The following is a 13689-nucleotide window of genomic DNA, read 5'->3' as shown; positions in this document are numbered from 1 at the left end:
GGGCAAGGGACAAAGCCAGCGCATCCTCGGCGGGGTCAGGCGGCGGGTAGCTCAGGCATCCCTTCGAGAACGCCACGGGAAGCGCGCCGTCGCCCGGCAACGGATTCCGGAAGAACCACCGAGACGTGGCCCCAGAGTGCAGAGAGGCCGGCCCGGGCCAGCGAGGTGCGGAGAGCTAGAGAGTTGCGCCGGGCTGATTGTCACGTGGGCGGCCGCTCGAGGGAGGGACTTCCGGCAGCGCGGTATTTTCTTTCCGGTTGTTGGCTCCTGCCGGCTCCTCCCCGACTGGGCCTTGCGCGCGGCCCCCCGCCGCCGGGCCTGCTGCCACCATGAAGAAGTTCTTCCAGGAGATCAAGGCCGACATCAAGTTCAAGAGCGCGGGGCCCGGTCAGAAACTCACAGACTCCGCGGGGTACGTGACGGTTGCAGGGCGCTAAAGCCCGGCGGGGACGGGACGGGTGGTGAGGAGTCTGAGCTCAGAGGCTGGGAGGCTGACAGGGAGAGGCCGGGCAGGCCGAACGGCGAGATTCCGGCAGCAGTGGAGGGACGGGGGCGTGCCAGGAGGGGCGGAGCGTGGGAGAAGCGAGAGGGGGCCAGGGGCGGGTCAAAGGCGGAGCTCGGGGAGGGGACTTGGGGGCGGGCGGGGCACGAGGGCGGAGCGTGGAAGCTGGATGGGGCCTGGGGCGGGGAAAGGGGCGGAGCGCGGTGAGCGGGGGCGGGGCAGGAGGGCGGAGACAGATCAAGAAGGATCTGGGAGGGGCAAGGGGTGCAGCATGGGGGCAGCTGCGGATGGTACAGGAGGGGCGGAGCATGGGGGCACCTGGGGGTGGTAGAGGAGAGGCGGAGCATGGGAGGGGGTTGGGGGAATGTGGGTGAAGTTTGGGAGCAGGGGCTGGAGTGAGATCTGGGGGCGGGGCAAGAGGCCAATGGGTACTGGCGGGTGGAGGATGAGGGAGTCTGGGGCTGCAGTTGCCGGAGGAAGTTCAGAGACCTAGAGGAATAAAGGAGAGGCTTGGGAAATATCTGGAATGACCTGAGATTTGGGGCTGAACCTGGAGGAGCAAGTACTGCAGGGATCCTGGGGTGTCCGTGAGGCTGAGCCTCCCCAACTTGGGAAGAGGGCTCCTGGGTTCTGGCTCTGCAGTGCTAGGAAAGGGGAGTGAGTACTAGGAAGAGTCTGGAAGGCCAGCCAGCCTGAGGCTATTGTCTAGGGCCTAACCTGAGTGGCTGTGAGGGGCCAAAGGAGGTCTGGGAGGTGGGAACCTTTGTGCCAGGAGATGGAGGCCTGGTGGGAGAAGTGTCTGTCCACTGGAGGCTCCTGGGGAGGCATGGGTGGGAATGGAGCAGGTGTGGCATCAGGCGTCCCTGTCTGAGACTGAGGGCGGGTGGGCTGATTAGATGGGGCCTGGAAGGCTAGGGCTGCTGCAGGAGGCGGCGATGAGCTCAGCCACCGTATGTGGGGGATAGTGGAAGGAATCCTGGAGGGGTTGAAGGTAGGGGAGGAGCCCAGAGGCAGGCAAGAAGGGGCAGGGGAGGCACCAAGGTGTCCTGCGTGAGGATCGGGTGTCCTGGGATCTCAGGGGTACAGTGCTGATTTGGAGAAGGCAGGCCATGAGGGCCAAGCAGCCAACACCTTGGGTTCCTGCGCCAGGCAGGGAGGAGGGTGGCAAACCTGGAGATGGTGAACAAATGGTGGGGCTGTGTGATGGGAGGGACATGGGGGCTTGGGGCTACCTCAGTCTAGGGGTTTCGGAGGAACCAGGAGGACTCAGGGGGGTCAGGGAGAGAGCTTGTGGAGGTCCATGTGTCTGTGACATGTGGCCTGCTGGAGTGGGACTTAAGAGCAGCATCCAGGCTGTTGGAGGCTTGGGCAAAGGTAGGGCCTCGTGCTCTAGGGCCTGCCTTCCAGTGGGACAGTCAGCACATATGCTACAAGAAGGAGGTGGCGCTGAGGCCCCTGAGGAGAGAGAAGTAGTTGGTGGGCAGTGAGGCAGCTGTCAGGTGGTCCAGGAAAGCCCCTCTGAGAAGGTGGCATGTGAGCTGAGAATGGGACTCCGCAAGACCCAGTATGTGGCTCTTGGCCCCTCAACAGCACCCTCTGCAGACCTGGTTTTATCCCACCCCCAGGTGGAGTGTTCTGGGCAAAGGTACAAAAGTGCAAAGACTCCTCAGTGCAACACACTGGGCCGCCTGTGGAGGACCAGAGGGGAGCCCCGAGTGGAGGGAAGTGAAGGTGGCACTTGAGTTTGTCACGCAGCCATGAGGGGGTTGGCGCAGGGGAATGGCGAGCCAGGCTTGGGTTCAGGGGGTCCCTCTGGTTGCCCAATTAAGAGTCCTTGCAGGCTGGCAGTGCTGTGGAAATGCTGTTTCATGGAAAGGTCTAGACAGTGGATGATGCCGGGCGGGTTTGCGGGAGCCATCTTTTCTTCATCTCAAGACCCTCAGCTGTGGGGACGATGGAGAGAGGTGGGGTGGGCAGGAGGTAGCCCCCCAGGTGTCAGGACAGGATGGCTGCTGAGTGTCTGATGGAGCAGAGGAGTGAGGGTCCAATACTACGCCAGGCTCCTAGAAGGTTCTGTGGACCTAGAGCACAGATGATGGGAACTGCTGGGGTTGGGTGAGGGTCCCAGGGGAAGGCGAGACGGTTGCATCAGTGCAGGCCCCAGAGGAGTCGCTGCCAGCACCCTCTGTGCTAAGTGGTCATGGAGCCACCCATTACCCATCTGGGGTGTGGAGTAGTGACACCAGGATGACAGGGATCAGGCCTTGTGGTCAGCCCTGGCAGGGATAGCTTGCCCATGCTCCTGTGAGCCCAGGAGGGTTTGTGAGGAGGGGCCAGAAGCACTCCTGGAGAGCCTGCGGGGAGCACACGGGCAGGGCCAGCCAAATCCAGCAGGGCAGCCCCTCCGCAGGCCTGTGATGAGGGACGGAGGGAGGGAGGCAAGGTCATGACCCCAAGAGCCTCTTCAGTGCTTGGGAACGTCAGGGTGGCTTCTGCAGGGGAGGATGCTTTGGGTCCATTTTACGGATGTGGATGTTGAGGCCCAGCTGGGGCACCACTTGCCCGAAGGGGCAGAGCTCCAAGTAGAGCTGCGTCTCCTGCCTTCAGAGGCTCCTCCACCTGTATCAGGACTGTCAGGGCCCTGGGTGGCCTGGGAGGGCGAAAGGCAATCCTGTGTAGATGGGCACATGTCTGTTTGAGGGCTCAGGAGGCAGGAACGAGGCTGGGCAGGTGCTCTTCCTACTTCCCCGGGTCAGCCTCCCTGGCCACCCTGGGAGGCCATTTACTCCCCTATCTCTGCCCAGGGAGAAGGCCCCCAGAGAAAAGCCCCAGCAGCCAGCCCTCAGGCAGCCCCGCCAGGGACCCACCGACGAGGCACAGATGGCAGCAGCAGCTGCCCTGGCCCGACTGGAACAGAAGCAGCCCAGGGCCCGGGGCCCCACGTCACAGGACTCTATTCGGAACCAGGGTGAGTGGTGGTCATCCTGGGCTGAGGTGGGGGACCTAGCACTTGACTCTGGGTGAAACAGTAAACAGGGTGTTTTAAAGTCAAGAGGGATGTGCCAGGTGGGAGGGTGGCACTGGGCCTGGTGTCAGGGGCACGGGTGACAGAGGTGCTCCTTGAGGAAGGAGGGCAGCTGAGCTATGCAGGAAGTGGGGGTGGGAGTGGGGGGTACACAAAGACCAAGCCCAGCGAGAGGACTAGAGCCTGACCCAGAGCATCGGGCTGGGCGGGCGCTTGCCAGGCTGGCAGGCCTAGTGTGGGTGGGGCCCTGGGGACCGGGCCTGGGGCAGGGCGACGTCTGTCCCGTTTTCCTCTCTTCCTCTGCTTGTTTTCTTCCTCCAGTGAGAAAGGAACTACGCGCTGAGGCGACCGTCAGTGGTGGTCCTGAGCTTCCAGGGACCAAGGAGGTAAAGCTTTTGCTGTGGAATTGCCCCCAAGGCGGGCGGCGGGGACCCCTGGGAGGGCTGTGGCAGAGCTTGAGCCAGGAGGACTTGCTGCCAGGGGCATAAAAGAGGTGTCGTCTCCACTCCGTGCTGCCCCCACTCCGTGCTGCCCCGAACCACAGAGGCAGGTGGGTGTGGACGCCCGAGGGTGCCAAGAGTGCTCCTGAGGTTCCCAGAGGTGACGGCTGCTGTCCTTGGCCAGGAGGGGCAGGACTGAAACCTCTGTGTGCCTTCAGAAGCCACAGTCTGGCACAGCCCTCCTGTGTCCCTGGGCCTGGAGGGCTCCATGGAGGAGGGATCCTTTGGGAGTCTCGGCAGAGCTTGGCCAGGAAGCCGTGATTTTAGAATGGAAGAGACCCTAGACGTGGCCTAGAATGTGAGGTGCTGAGCCCCCCGACTCCAACCCAGCCCCACACTCGCTCCCGGTAGTGGGGGGTGGCTGCAGGCGCAGGAAGCCTGCGAAGTGCAGCGGCTGCTCCCGGCTGGCGTCGCTCTATGTCAGTGCCCTGGGAACTGGGGGGATGGCGCATGGGCCAGGGAACCTGGGAGGAAGGGCTCGGCCCTCAGCTGACAAGTGGAAGGGACGGTGGGGGCCAGGAGCGCCAGGCTCTACGGGCCATGCTTGCCGGTACTGTCCTGGGGCCGCCTCTGTCCACAGTCTTTGCTCAGCGCTCTCACCCCCCAGGTACCTGAGCCCAAAGAGGAAGGCTCGACACACCTCGCGGTGCCTGGCGTGTACTTCACCTGCCCACTCACGGGGGCCACTCTGAGGAGGGACCAGCGGGACGCCCACATCAAAGAAGCTATTCTGTCGGTGAGTGCAGCCCCTGTGTGTCCTCATCCCAGAGCAGCAGCCAGTTCCACGTGGGCCTCGCCCTGCCTTCGTGCCTGTTATGCCTTCTCCAGAGAGGGCAGAACCCAAGGACGCCATCAGAGCAGAGCAGAGGGCGCTGCCACCCCTCAGGCCCCCCTCCGGCAGCTGCTGGAGGTAGCTGAGGTCCTTTTCTGAGATGCCCTGAGGCGTCTGTCCGTCTCTCCTCCTCCACATTCTGCTCCACATAAAGGGCCGCAGGCCGGGCCGTGCACACTTACCTTAGACACTCGGAGGCAGTCTGCGCGGAGGAACTGCTTTGGTATATTTTTTTCCTTGTAGCTCTTTCTTTTTTTTAGTTGTAGATAGATGCGGTGCTTTTTTTTTTATAATTTTTTATTGTAATTTGTTACACGTGACAGCAGAATACGTTTCAGTTCCTAGTACATGTACAGGGCACAGTTTTCATGTCTCTGTTGTACACACAACATATTCACACCGTTCGTGTGTTCATGCCTGTACTGAGAGAAATGATGTCGGTCTCGTTCCACTGTCTTTTTATCTCCATGCCCCCTCCTCCCCGAGGACACAGTACTTTTATTTGTTTATTTTTACATGTGCTGAGGCTCAAACCCAGTGCCTCACGCATGCTAGACAAGCGCTCTACCGCTGAGCCCCAGCCACAGCCCCTTGTGGCTCTTTATATGGAAGAAAAATGCAAGAGGAACACAGACGACACCTAAATACTCTTTACCCAGCTGTTTGGGTAGCTTTTTGTTGCAGTAACCAAAGTGTTTGATAAGAACAACTTAGAAAGGAGAAAGTTTAATTGCGGTCATGGTTTCAGAGGTCTCAGTCCATAGATGGCCGACTCGGGTACACTGGCCTGAGGTGAGGCAAGGCATCATGGTGCTGGTGTGCAGAGGAAAGCTGCTCCGCTCCTGGCAGGGTCCGGAAGCAGAGAGAGAGGGGAAGGGACCCCAGGGCAGATGCACCCTGCTGGGCACCTCTCAGTGACCACTCCTCTGGCCACACTCCTGACTACATGTCAGGCCATTCAAACTAGGATGGACTGGCTGGTCCCAGCTCCCACCGTCCACTCATTTCACCTCTGAACCTTCCTGCATTAGCACTGGAGCTTGGAGGGACACCTCACCCCAGGACACTCAGGGTGTGAGTTTTCCAGCTGTTACAACCAGTCACTGCAAACCCGGTGGCTTAGACAAGCTGCGTGTCTGTCCTGGCCGTTCTTTTGTATTTGTACCCTTCACACTGTGACCCTAGGCTTCCCTGGGCCAGATTCAAGTGCAGCAGTGGGGGTCTCTCCTGAGACTCCAGGGAGATTCTGGTCCCACCTCCTCTAGTCTCAGGAGGTGCCCACAGCTCCCGCCCCTGCCTCCTCCTGAGCCAGCGGTGCCAGGCCAGGTGTTTTCCAAGCTGCCAGCTCTGCTTCTCTCCCTGTTCTGCCCCTCTGTTACCTGGACCTTCCTGGATGATCCAGCACACCCTCGTTCCCTCTGCTGCTTAATTCTCCTTTCCCATGAGGCTTCCCTTCCTCATGGTCGCAGGGATTAGGATGCAGGTGTCTTTGTGTACGTGTGGGGGGGGCATTAATCTGCTGCCCCCCCCATTTGCCAGGTGTTAATGAGATTTGTGCTCCACTTTCTTCACCTACCCTCATCTTTTCCTGAGCTGTCTGTGGGAAAGTTCTACATGCTCTTTTATTTCATTTTATTTTTATTTTTATTTTTAACTTAGACCTCTTTTTTTTTTTTTTTAAAGCAGTGACAAATATGTGCAGAAGTAAGTGTCCAGGGGCTCAAAATTCAAACCCCACACTTCATAGCAAGAGCTCATTGTGTAAGCATTAAAACACTGCCTGGTAGTTCAACATTCAAGCTAGAAATGAAATTTTAAGAAACATAAGCAGTGTCTTATCCAATTTCACAAGATGCTTCCTACATGGGACATCAGGGCACTGGAAATAATGATCCTCTTGTGTTGAATGTAAGTTCTTGAGCTCATCTTTAAGATAAGCAAGGTCTCCAAGGCTGGAAGTCTATGGGAGCTGCAGTTCCAGTGTGAGGGCCTGAAACATTTATTAGAACCATGCAGGAAACTAGCATTTCCTTTAAGTGCTCGTCGGGAGGACGTCTGCCCTTAAAAAGTGTGAGAACGCAGCAGCATCGGCAGGTTTGCCAGCTTTCTTCCAGTGATTTTAAGTAACATACTTCAGAGCTGATAAGAAATTTGGAGAGGTGTCTCCCAGTTTCCATGTTATGGGGCCATCCTAATCCCTCCTAGCAGCCAGTCATCCCTCTCCAGGTTGTTTTTAAAAACACCTGCGGGAGCTCACTGGGGGATTTTGTTATTGTGATGGGTCTTTCAAGGGGACAAGGGGCTTGAAGGCCTGGAGCCCTATCATCTGCACTGGCCATCTACAGGTCAGGTCCGGCACTGAGGTACCTTTACCAGGAAGCAGCAGCTTGAACCCTGTCGGCCCCTTTTCAACCTTTCCCAAAGCTTTTTCTAGTCAAAATTATCTTGTCTAAACGATGCAGAATGGCTTGAGTTAGAGATGGACATTTGACCACAACCCTGACCACGCCTAGAGGCGCCCAGGGGCCTCGGCCACCTGGGGCCAGTTGACCCAGCAGGGTGTTCAGGAAGAGGTGCCTATGAGCCTGGGCGGAAAAGGCGCAGAACCCCAAACCTCATGTTGTGGGGCTCCTCTTCACCTCCAAAGGCGGCCTTGCCGCCCTCGAGAGTAAACCCGGCCATCCCTCATCGCCACAGAAACCTCACTCATCACAAAGTGTCCTTTGTGGTTGACAGCCCTACCTGGCCTGGTTCCCAAATCGCTCGCATCTGAACTGTTTCCCCAGCCAGGATCCGGGCGAGGCTGGCCCAGCCACGCCAAGTTCACTAGATTGGAGGAGACGCCTTCCTCCGTTGCCTTCACGGTACTGACGGCGGGCAACTCGCGCCCAAAGTTTCTCTGCTCCCGCAGGATGCGGCCGGAGGGCCGAGTGGAAACCTGCAAGGGACAGGAAGCTGATACTTGGCATCCACGCGGCGGCGGCGGCGGCGGCAGCGAGCAGCGGGAGGAGGAGCGGGAGCCGGTGGCGAGCACCGGGGCCGGGCTCTGGGAGTCGGACCTCTCCCCTGCGGACACGCGCTGGGCCCGCTCAGCGCCGCGCGCCGCGGAGAGTGGTCATGGGGGGGGTGCGCGCGTGGCAGACCTGGATTAGAGGTGTGGACCTCGCGCCGGAGCTCGAGCTGGGTCGCTCGGATCCCGACTGCCGCTGAGTCCGGAGCCTCCAGGTCTCCCTCTGACGCCCTTTTTATTTTTTATTTAGAGACAGGGTCTCCCTGAGTTGCTTAGGGTCTCACTAAGTTGCTGAGGCTGGCTTTGAACTCCTGATCCTGCTGTCAGCCTCCCAGCTACTCTGTGCCACCTGCGTGCTCTTTTTTTCAAAAAAATTATTGGTTCTTTTTAGTTAAACATGACAGTAGAGCCGGGCATGGTAGCACATGCCTGTAGTCCCAGCTGCTTGGGAGGCTGAGGCCAGCCTCAGCAACCTCAAGACCCTAAGCAATTCAATGAGACCTGTCTCTAAATAGAATACAAAATAGGGCTGGGGATTCGGCTCAGTGGTCGAGGGCCCGGAGTTCAATCCCCGAGTTCAGTCCCCGGTACCAAAGCGCAAAAAAACAAAAACAAAATGACAGTAGAGTCCATTCTGACCTGATCATGGAAGCGTGGAAGGCATCCTGTTCCAGTGAGGAGCCCAGCACCTCTGGTCCCCTCACACTGCTCTGCCCAGTGCCACACATGGGCTCTTCCTGCTCTTCCGGGACTTATTCAGCAGCTTGTGTCAGGTGATTCTGGTTTTGGGTATGAAAACAGGCAGTGAGGGGCCTTGGCCACAGTCACAGGGTGGAGCTTGGGACACAGGCCACTACATTGTACTGGGGGGACTCTCCTAGGGGCATCCTGCTCAGGCTCCCTCCAGTGGTGAGGGAGAGCCCCGTCCCTCACCAGGCTTCCTGGTCTTTGTTCAAATTGTAGCCAAAGCAACACCACGCGATAGACTTCCCCTGAGCCTCTCTCATTTAGGGTTAGGCTGGTTGTCCTCTTGGAAGGGTGGCTCTTGGTTTGTAGCACTGTTTGTCAGTGAAACTAGACTTCGACTATGACGTGGGTGGGTTGCAAATATTTTCCCTCAATTGTTTACGTTTTGACTGGACTTAAGTCACTGCCCGGGAGAGATTTTGATCACTGTAACTGAAGGTGTCAGTCTTACTTTATGGCTTTTAGTTTGGGGTCATACTTAGGAAGCCATTGTTAGCCCCCTCCTAAAATAATAATCCTGTGGTTTTTCTAGCATTTTTCTGTTTGCCTCTCCTTGTCTTGCCTGGGTGGTGTGCTGCACTGTTGGAAGCTCTCACACAGCTGGAGTCCACCTGCGGGGAGGGACGAGCGTGAGGCAGTTTTCCTGGAGAGCTGCCGATTTCCCGACCCCATGTCGCGAGAGCACTGCTCGCGCATGTGAGGTTTGCCACAGAGAGTCTGGGTTCCTTCCTGACCGCCTCACTGCCACCTCTGGCAGACCTACTTTCTCTGTCCCCCACTCCCTGGCAATGAAACCAGCAGGTGGGCCGGGTCCCAATCAGGCTGGCGGGGAACTGGCTCATTTGGGAGCCAACGTCTGTGTGCTTCTGATGCAGCTGCCCAGGGCCCCCCATGTAGCTGAGGGAGGGTGCTGGGAGGACAAGGCCCAAACCCACCTTCCAGGAGCTTTAGGCAAGCTGGTGGGCTCTTGCTGGGCTGCTGTCCACCCCTCTGTCCTCTGCTCCTCCCAGTTCACCAGGACTTGCTGGCTGCAGGGGAGCATGTGTGTGGCTTGTTCCACGGTCGTGAAAAAGGAGAGCACATGCTTTCCTGGACCTATAGGTAGGCCCTGGGAGTAGCCCATTCTGGCCATCTTGCCACCTGGCTCTGTCCAGGTTTGGGGCACTCCTGTGCATCCTCTCTGTTACCCGACACCTGTGTGCCCCTGGGTGAAGATTTGCAGTTCTCCGTCTGCGGGGGTGAGGACCAGCAGGGCTGGGCGTCGTGTGCCAGGATCGCGGGGCCCACTGCTGGAGTTTCCCATGCCAGGGTGAGAGGTAGAGATCTGTCACTTTTAGGCCACACTGACCACCAAGGTCACAGAGAGGGCAGCTGTTTCTCTCCTGCTTTGGTGGCCATTGCCCTCTGCCTGGAGATGAGAGTGCGTGAGGCAGGACTGACCGCTGGGGTCTTTCTCCTCAACTCTGTGCTGAGTGTGTAGTTGGATGGCGGATGTCCCTGCTCTGCCCCAAGAGAGCCAGTGGCACCACTCTGGCCACTCCTCTGTGGCCGGCCGTGCAGTGTAGTACCAGGAGTGGCTCTCAGCATGCCATGTCCCCTGCAGCACTTCTCCACAGACCCTGTAGCCGCCTCCATCATGAAGATCCACACGTTCAACAGAGACCGGGACAGGGTGAAGCTGGGCGTGGACACCATTGCCAAGTGAGTGCAGTCAGCACCCAAGCCGCTCCCAGTGGGGCCGATCCCTCTGGCTCTGGGGACTCGGTGGGGCCAGGAAGGAGCAGAGCCTGGGAGGGAGGCCAGGCCACCTGAAGCCTCTGGGAAGGGGTCGGGCCTGGTTTACCTGTCTGCAACAAAAGGGTCCAGGGAACTGGGGGCTCACCACCCTGGTTTCCCTTGGGGTTATCTGAGGAGTGTATAAGGAGAATGGGAACCAGCTCACTCCAGCAGCTGGTCAGGCAGATCGGGTGGATCCAGAAGTGCCCATGAATATAGCTGCCAGGGCACCGCCCACAGAACCCCCAGCCCTGCCGTCCCTTTGCGCAGGGGTTGGTTACCGTCTCTGTCTATTGTCTGATCTCTGTGGTTAATCTGTGTCCTTGGCAGATAGGACTGAGAGGCCAGGCATAGTGACAGCCCCTCTGGTTGGCTGTGAGGGTACCTGTGATTCCAACCCCAAGGTGCAGCGCCAGGTCCCACTGGGCCCTCCTTTCTTCTTGCTGCTGCTGATGCTGCTTGTGACTCTTAGCTGTTGTCCCCTGGTGCTGGAAGTGTCAAGGAGCCAGGGACCCTGTGTCCCATTCCCTCGTCCTCTTCTCAGGTACCTGGACAACATCCACCTGCATCCTGAAGAGGAGAAGTACCGGAAGATCAAGCTGCAGAACAAGATGTTCCAGGTGAGGGCCGCAGTTCAGCCCGCACAGCCGGCCCCAGCCATGGTGGGATGGCCAGCACGGGGAGTGGGGGGGACATCCTTGAAGTGGCCAGCAGAAGGTGGCAGTAAGGTGATCGAAGTCACATGCCGTGGATGGGCTTGGTGGGCGGCTCCCTGCCTGGAATAGTCTGACCCTTACACTGGGAAGGCACACGTGAGGTTCTTCTGCAGCAACAGCGGGTCTGGTGACCCCGGCCTGTGTTCTGAGCAGAAGCTGTGTCCTCCCCTGCTTTGGGGATTCCGCAGCAGTCCTTGGGGTCTGCCTCCTGCCCCTGGTGGTTGGCCTTTAGGGGAACTGTGTCCTCCAGGAGGTGCTGGGGAGCTCCAAGGTTCTCCTTAGGAAAGTGAGTTTGTGCTCAGCTCTGCCACAGCTTCAGGGTTTGGTCGCCATCAGGGGTCACTGGGCTTGTGGCTGAGGAGGCCCTGTGTGACCTCTGCTGCACTCCTAGGAGCGCATTAACTGCCTGGAAGGGACCCACGAGTTTTTTGAGGCCATTGGGTTCCAGAGGATGCTACTGCCTGTCCCGGATCAGGGTGAGGCTAGAGGAAGGGCCTGGGCTGAGCCTCAGGTGGGGGTGAGGGGCTGAGGGGCCACCGGCTTGGGTGGCCCTGCTGCAGTGTCATCTGTGTGGGGGTGGCACAGAGGACCTGGAGGAGTTCTACGTGCTGAGTGAGGGCGCGCTGGCGCAGCCCCAGAGCCTGGAGCGGCATAAGGAGCAGCTGCTGGGTGCAGAGCCCGTGCGGGCCAAACTGGACCGGCAGCGCCGTGTCTTCCGGCCCTCACCCCTGGCTTCCCAGTTTGACCTTCCTGGGGACTTCTTCAACCTCACGGCAGAGGAGATCAAGCGGGAGCAGAGGCTCAGGTGGGCAGGCACACCTGGGGCCCGGGCAGGTTGGGTTTGGGGCCCAGGCAGCTGCCTGAGCCCTACTCTCTGGGTGTGGGTTGCAGGGCTGATGCTGTGGAGCGGTTGAGCGTGCTGCGGACCAAGGCCATGCGGGAGAGGGAGGAGCAGAGGGAGCTGCGCAAGTACACCTACACACTGCTGCGCATCCGCCTCCCTGACGGCTGCCTCTTGCAGGGTGGGCCCAGGGGCCAGGGCAGGGCTCACTCTTGCTACTGGGCCCTCAGCTCTTGTAGGGCCAAGGCCCTGAGCTGCGCTCTGCCCAGCTCCTCTCAGACTGAGTTGCTGGTGGTTGGGCTTAGGGGCACAGGAGTGGGCACAGGAGAGGGCCAGCCTAGTGGCTGGATCTGACTGTCCTGCTTCCCAGGGACCTTCTACGCCCGGGAGCGGCTGTCATCACTGTACGAGTTCGTCAGGGAGGCCTTACAGAACGACTGGCTGCCTTTTGAGCTGCTGGCCTCGGGAGGGCAGAAGCTGCTGGAGGAAGAGAACCTGGCCTTGAACGAGTGTGGGCTGGTGAGCGGGGGGCCAGTGCTGGTGATGCAGTTAGGACCCCCAGGGGTTCACCAAGGAGGACCAGGAGACATCCTGGGAAGCTGATTGCTGTGTCGTAATCACTTTGTCACCAAACCCTCCCTGTGGTCTGTGGTGCTCACAGGGCAGGACTTAGGATGGCTCCAGGCCTGGTTCCTGTGTTAGAATCCCACCTTCCCTCTGGCGCTGTGACCTTGACCTTGCTGTTATCTTGAACGGTTCCTAATTTCTTGCTGCCTCTTGAAATGGGCCTGGTGGGTCCTCTGAGGAGCAGAACTAAGGTGGAATGAAGGGGGGGGTGGATTTCCCAGGGAGGATGCCCGCGGGGCAGGTGCAGGTCTGCTGCCCGGAAGGGAGGTGAGGGCCTGGGTGGGAACCTGGGGCTCTGCCTGGTTCTGTTGGCTTTAGCCAGGCGGGGGCATCTCCTGGCCAACTCGCCCATCGGGGACGATCTGGATCCCACTGTCCCCCCACAGGTGCCCTCAGCCCTCCTGACCTTCTCCTGGGATGCCGCTGTGCTAGAGGACATCAAGGCTGCGGGGGCTGAGCCAAACTCCTCCATCCTGAAACCCGAGCTCCTGGCGGCCATAGAGAAGCTCTCCTGAAATAAAGGCAGGGTTGGCCTCAGCCCACGGGTCTGTCTCATGCTCTCCCTGTCCCCCGTCCCAATCCAGGGCCACCCAGCCACCTCTGGAAACACTGGGCCTGGCCCCCAGCCCTACTCGGCTGGCTGGAGGCCTGTGCCCGCCTTGGCGGCAGCACCTCTGACCACCGTTTTGCAGAGCCCCTCGGGCAGGCAGACGTGTCTCCCTGGGCAGAGCTTGAGCACAGACAGGCTCCATGTGCTGTGTATGGGGGTGGACCCATCTGGCACTAAGCTGGTGACAGTGGCAGGAGAGATGCTAGCCTAACAGCACAGTTGACATGTAATTTCTAAATTATGAACCTAAATAAATAGAATATTTGAAAATAGTTTCCTGGTGGTTAATATGAACCACTGGACTTAGGGCAAGGGTCACCTCTGCTGCGCTTCCCACTGCAGAGGGCTCAGCATGGCTCATGCTCTCAGGGCTGCTGGCTGTCCAGCCAGGGGTCCCCACGTGCCAAAGGCCAAGCTTTCATATCCGATTGTCCCTAACTGCTCACAGAACCTCAGTGAGCAAGCTTTATTTAGGGGGCCCTGTGCCAAGTACCTGAGGCCCA

At 59.1% G+C, this 13689-nt stretch overlaps 1 protein-coding gene across 2 annotated transcripts; it reads left to right on the top strand.

Moving 5' to 3' along the window:
• The first annotated feature begins 213 nt into the window (after window positions 1-213).
• Window positions 214-13458, top strand: Ubxn6 (UBX domain protein 6). 2 transcript variants are annotated; one of them, XM_048812327.1, is made up of 13 exons: window positions 214-412; window positions 3307-3470; window positions 3849-3913; window positions 4635-4763; window positions 9149-9262; window positions 9294-9317; window positions 10220-10317; window positions 10937-11012; window positions 11500-11584; window positions 11694-11913; window positions 12000-12130; window positions 12320-12468; window positions 12963-13458. In XM_048812327.1, the coding sequence occupies exons 1-13, from the start codon at window positions 330-332 to the stop codon at window positions 13089-13091; spliced, it is 1467 nt and encodes a 488-aa protein (XP_048668284.1). In that variant the 5' UTR covers window positions 214-329; the 3' UTR covers window positions 13092-13458. The 2 variants fall into 2 exon arrangements, with proteins under 2 accessions (XP_048668284.1, XP_015359126.1); XM_015503640.2 differs by lacking the exons at window positions 9149-9262; window positions 9294-9317 and having other exon boundaries at window positions 219-412.
• The last annotated feature ends 231 nt before the right edge of the window (window positions 13459-13689 follow it).

Source organism: Marmota marmota, unplaced genomic scaffold (assembly GCF_001458135.2).
Source record: "Marmota marmota marmota unplaced genomic scaffold, marMar, whole genome shotgun sequence".
Classification (NCBI taxonomy): domain Eukaryota; kingdom Metazoa; phylum Chordata; class Mammalia; order Rodentia; family Sciuridae; genus Marmota; species Marmota marmota.
Note: the sequence above shows the minus strand (reverse complement) of the source record. Positions and strands in the feature narration are given on the sequence as shown.

Excerpts from the sequence above, each read along its gene's own strand:
- Ubxn6 (XM_048812327.1), top strand. The coding sequence starts at position 330 with ATGAAGAAGTTCTTCCAGGAGATCAAGGCCGACATCAAGTTCAAGAGC. Across the intron at positions 3,914-4,634 it reads AGCTTCCAGGGACCAAGGAG|GTACCTGAGCCCAAAGAGGA; the intron begins GTAAAGCTTTTG and ends CTCACCCCCCAG. Across the intron at positions 12,131-12,319 it reads TGACGGCTGCCTCTTGCAGG|GGACCTTCTACGCCCGGGAG; the intron begins GTGGGCCCAGGG and ends CCTGCTTCCCAG.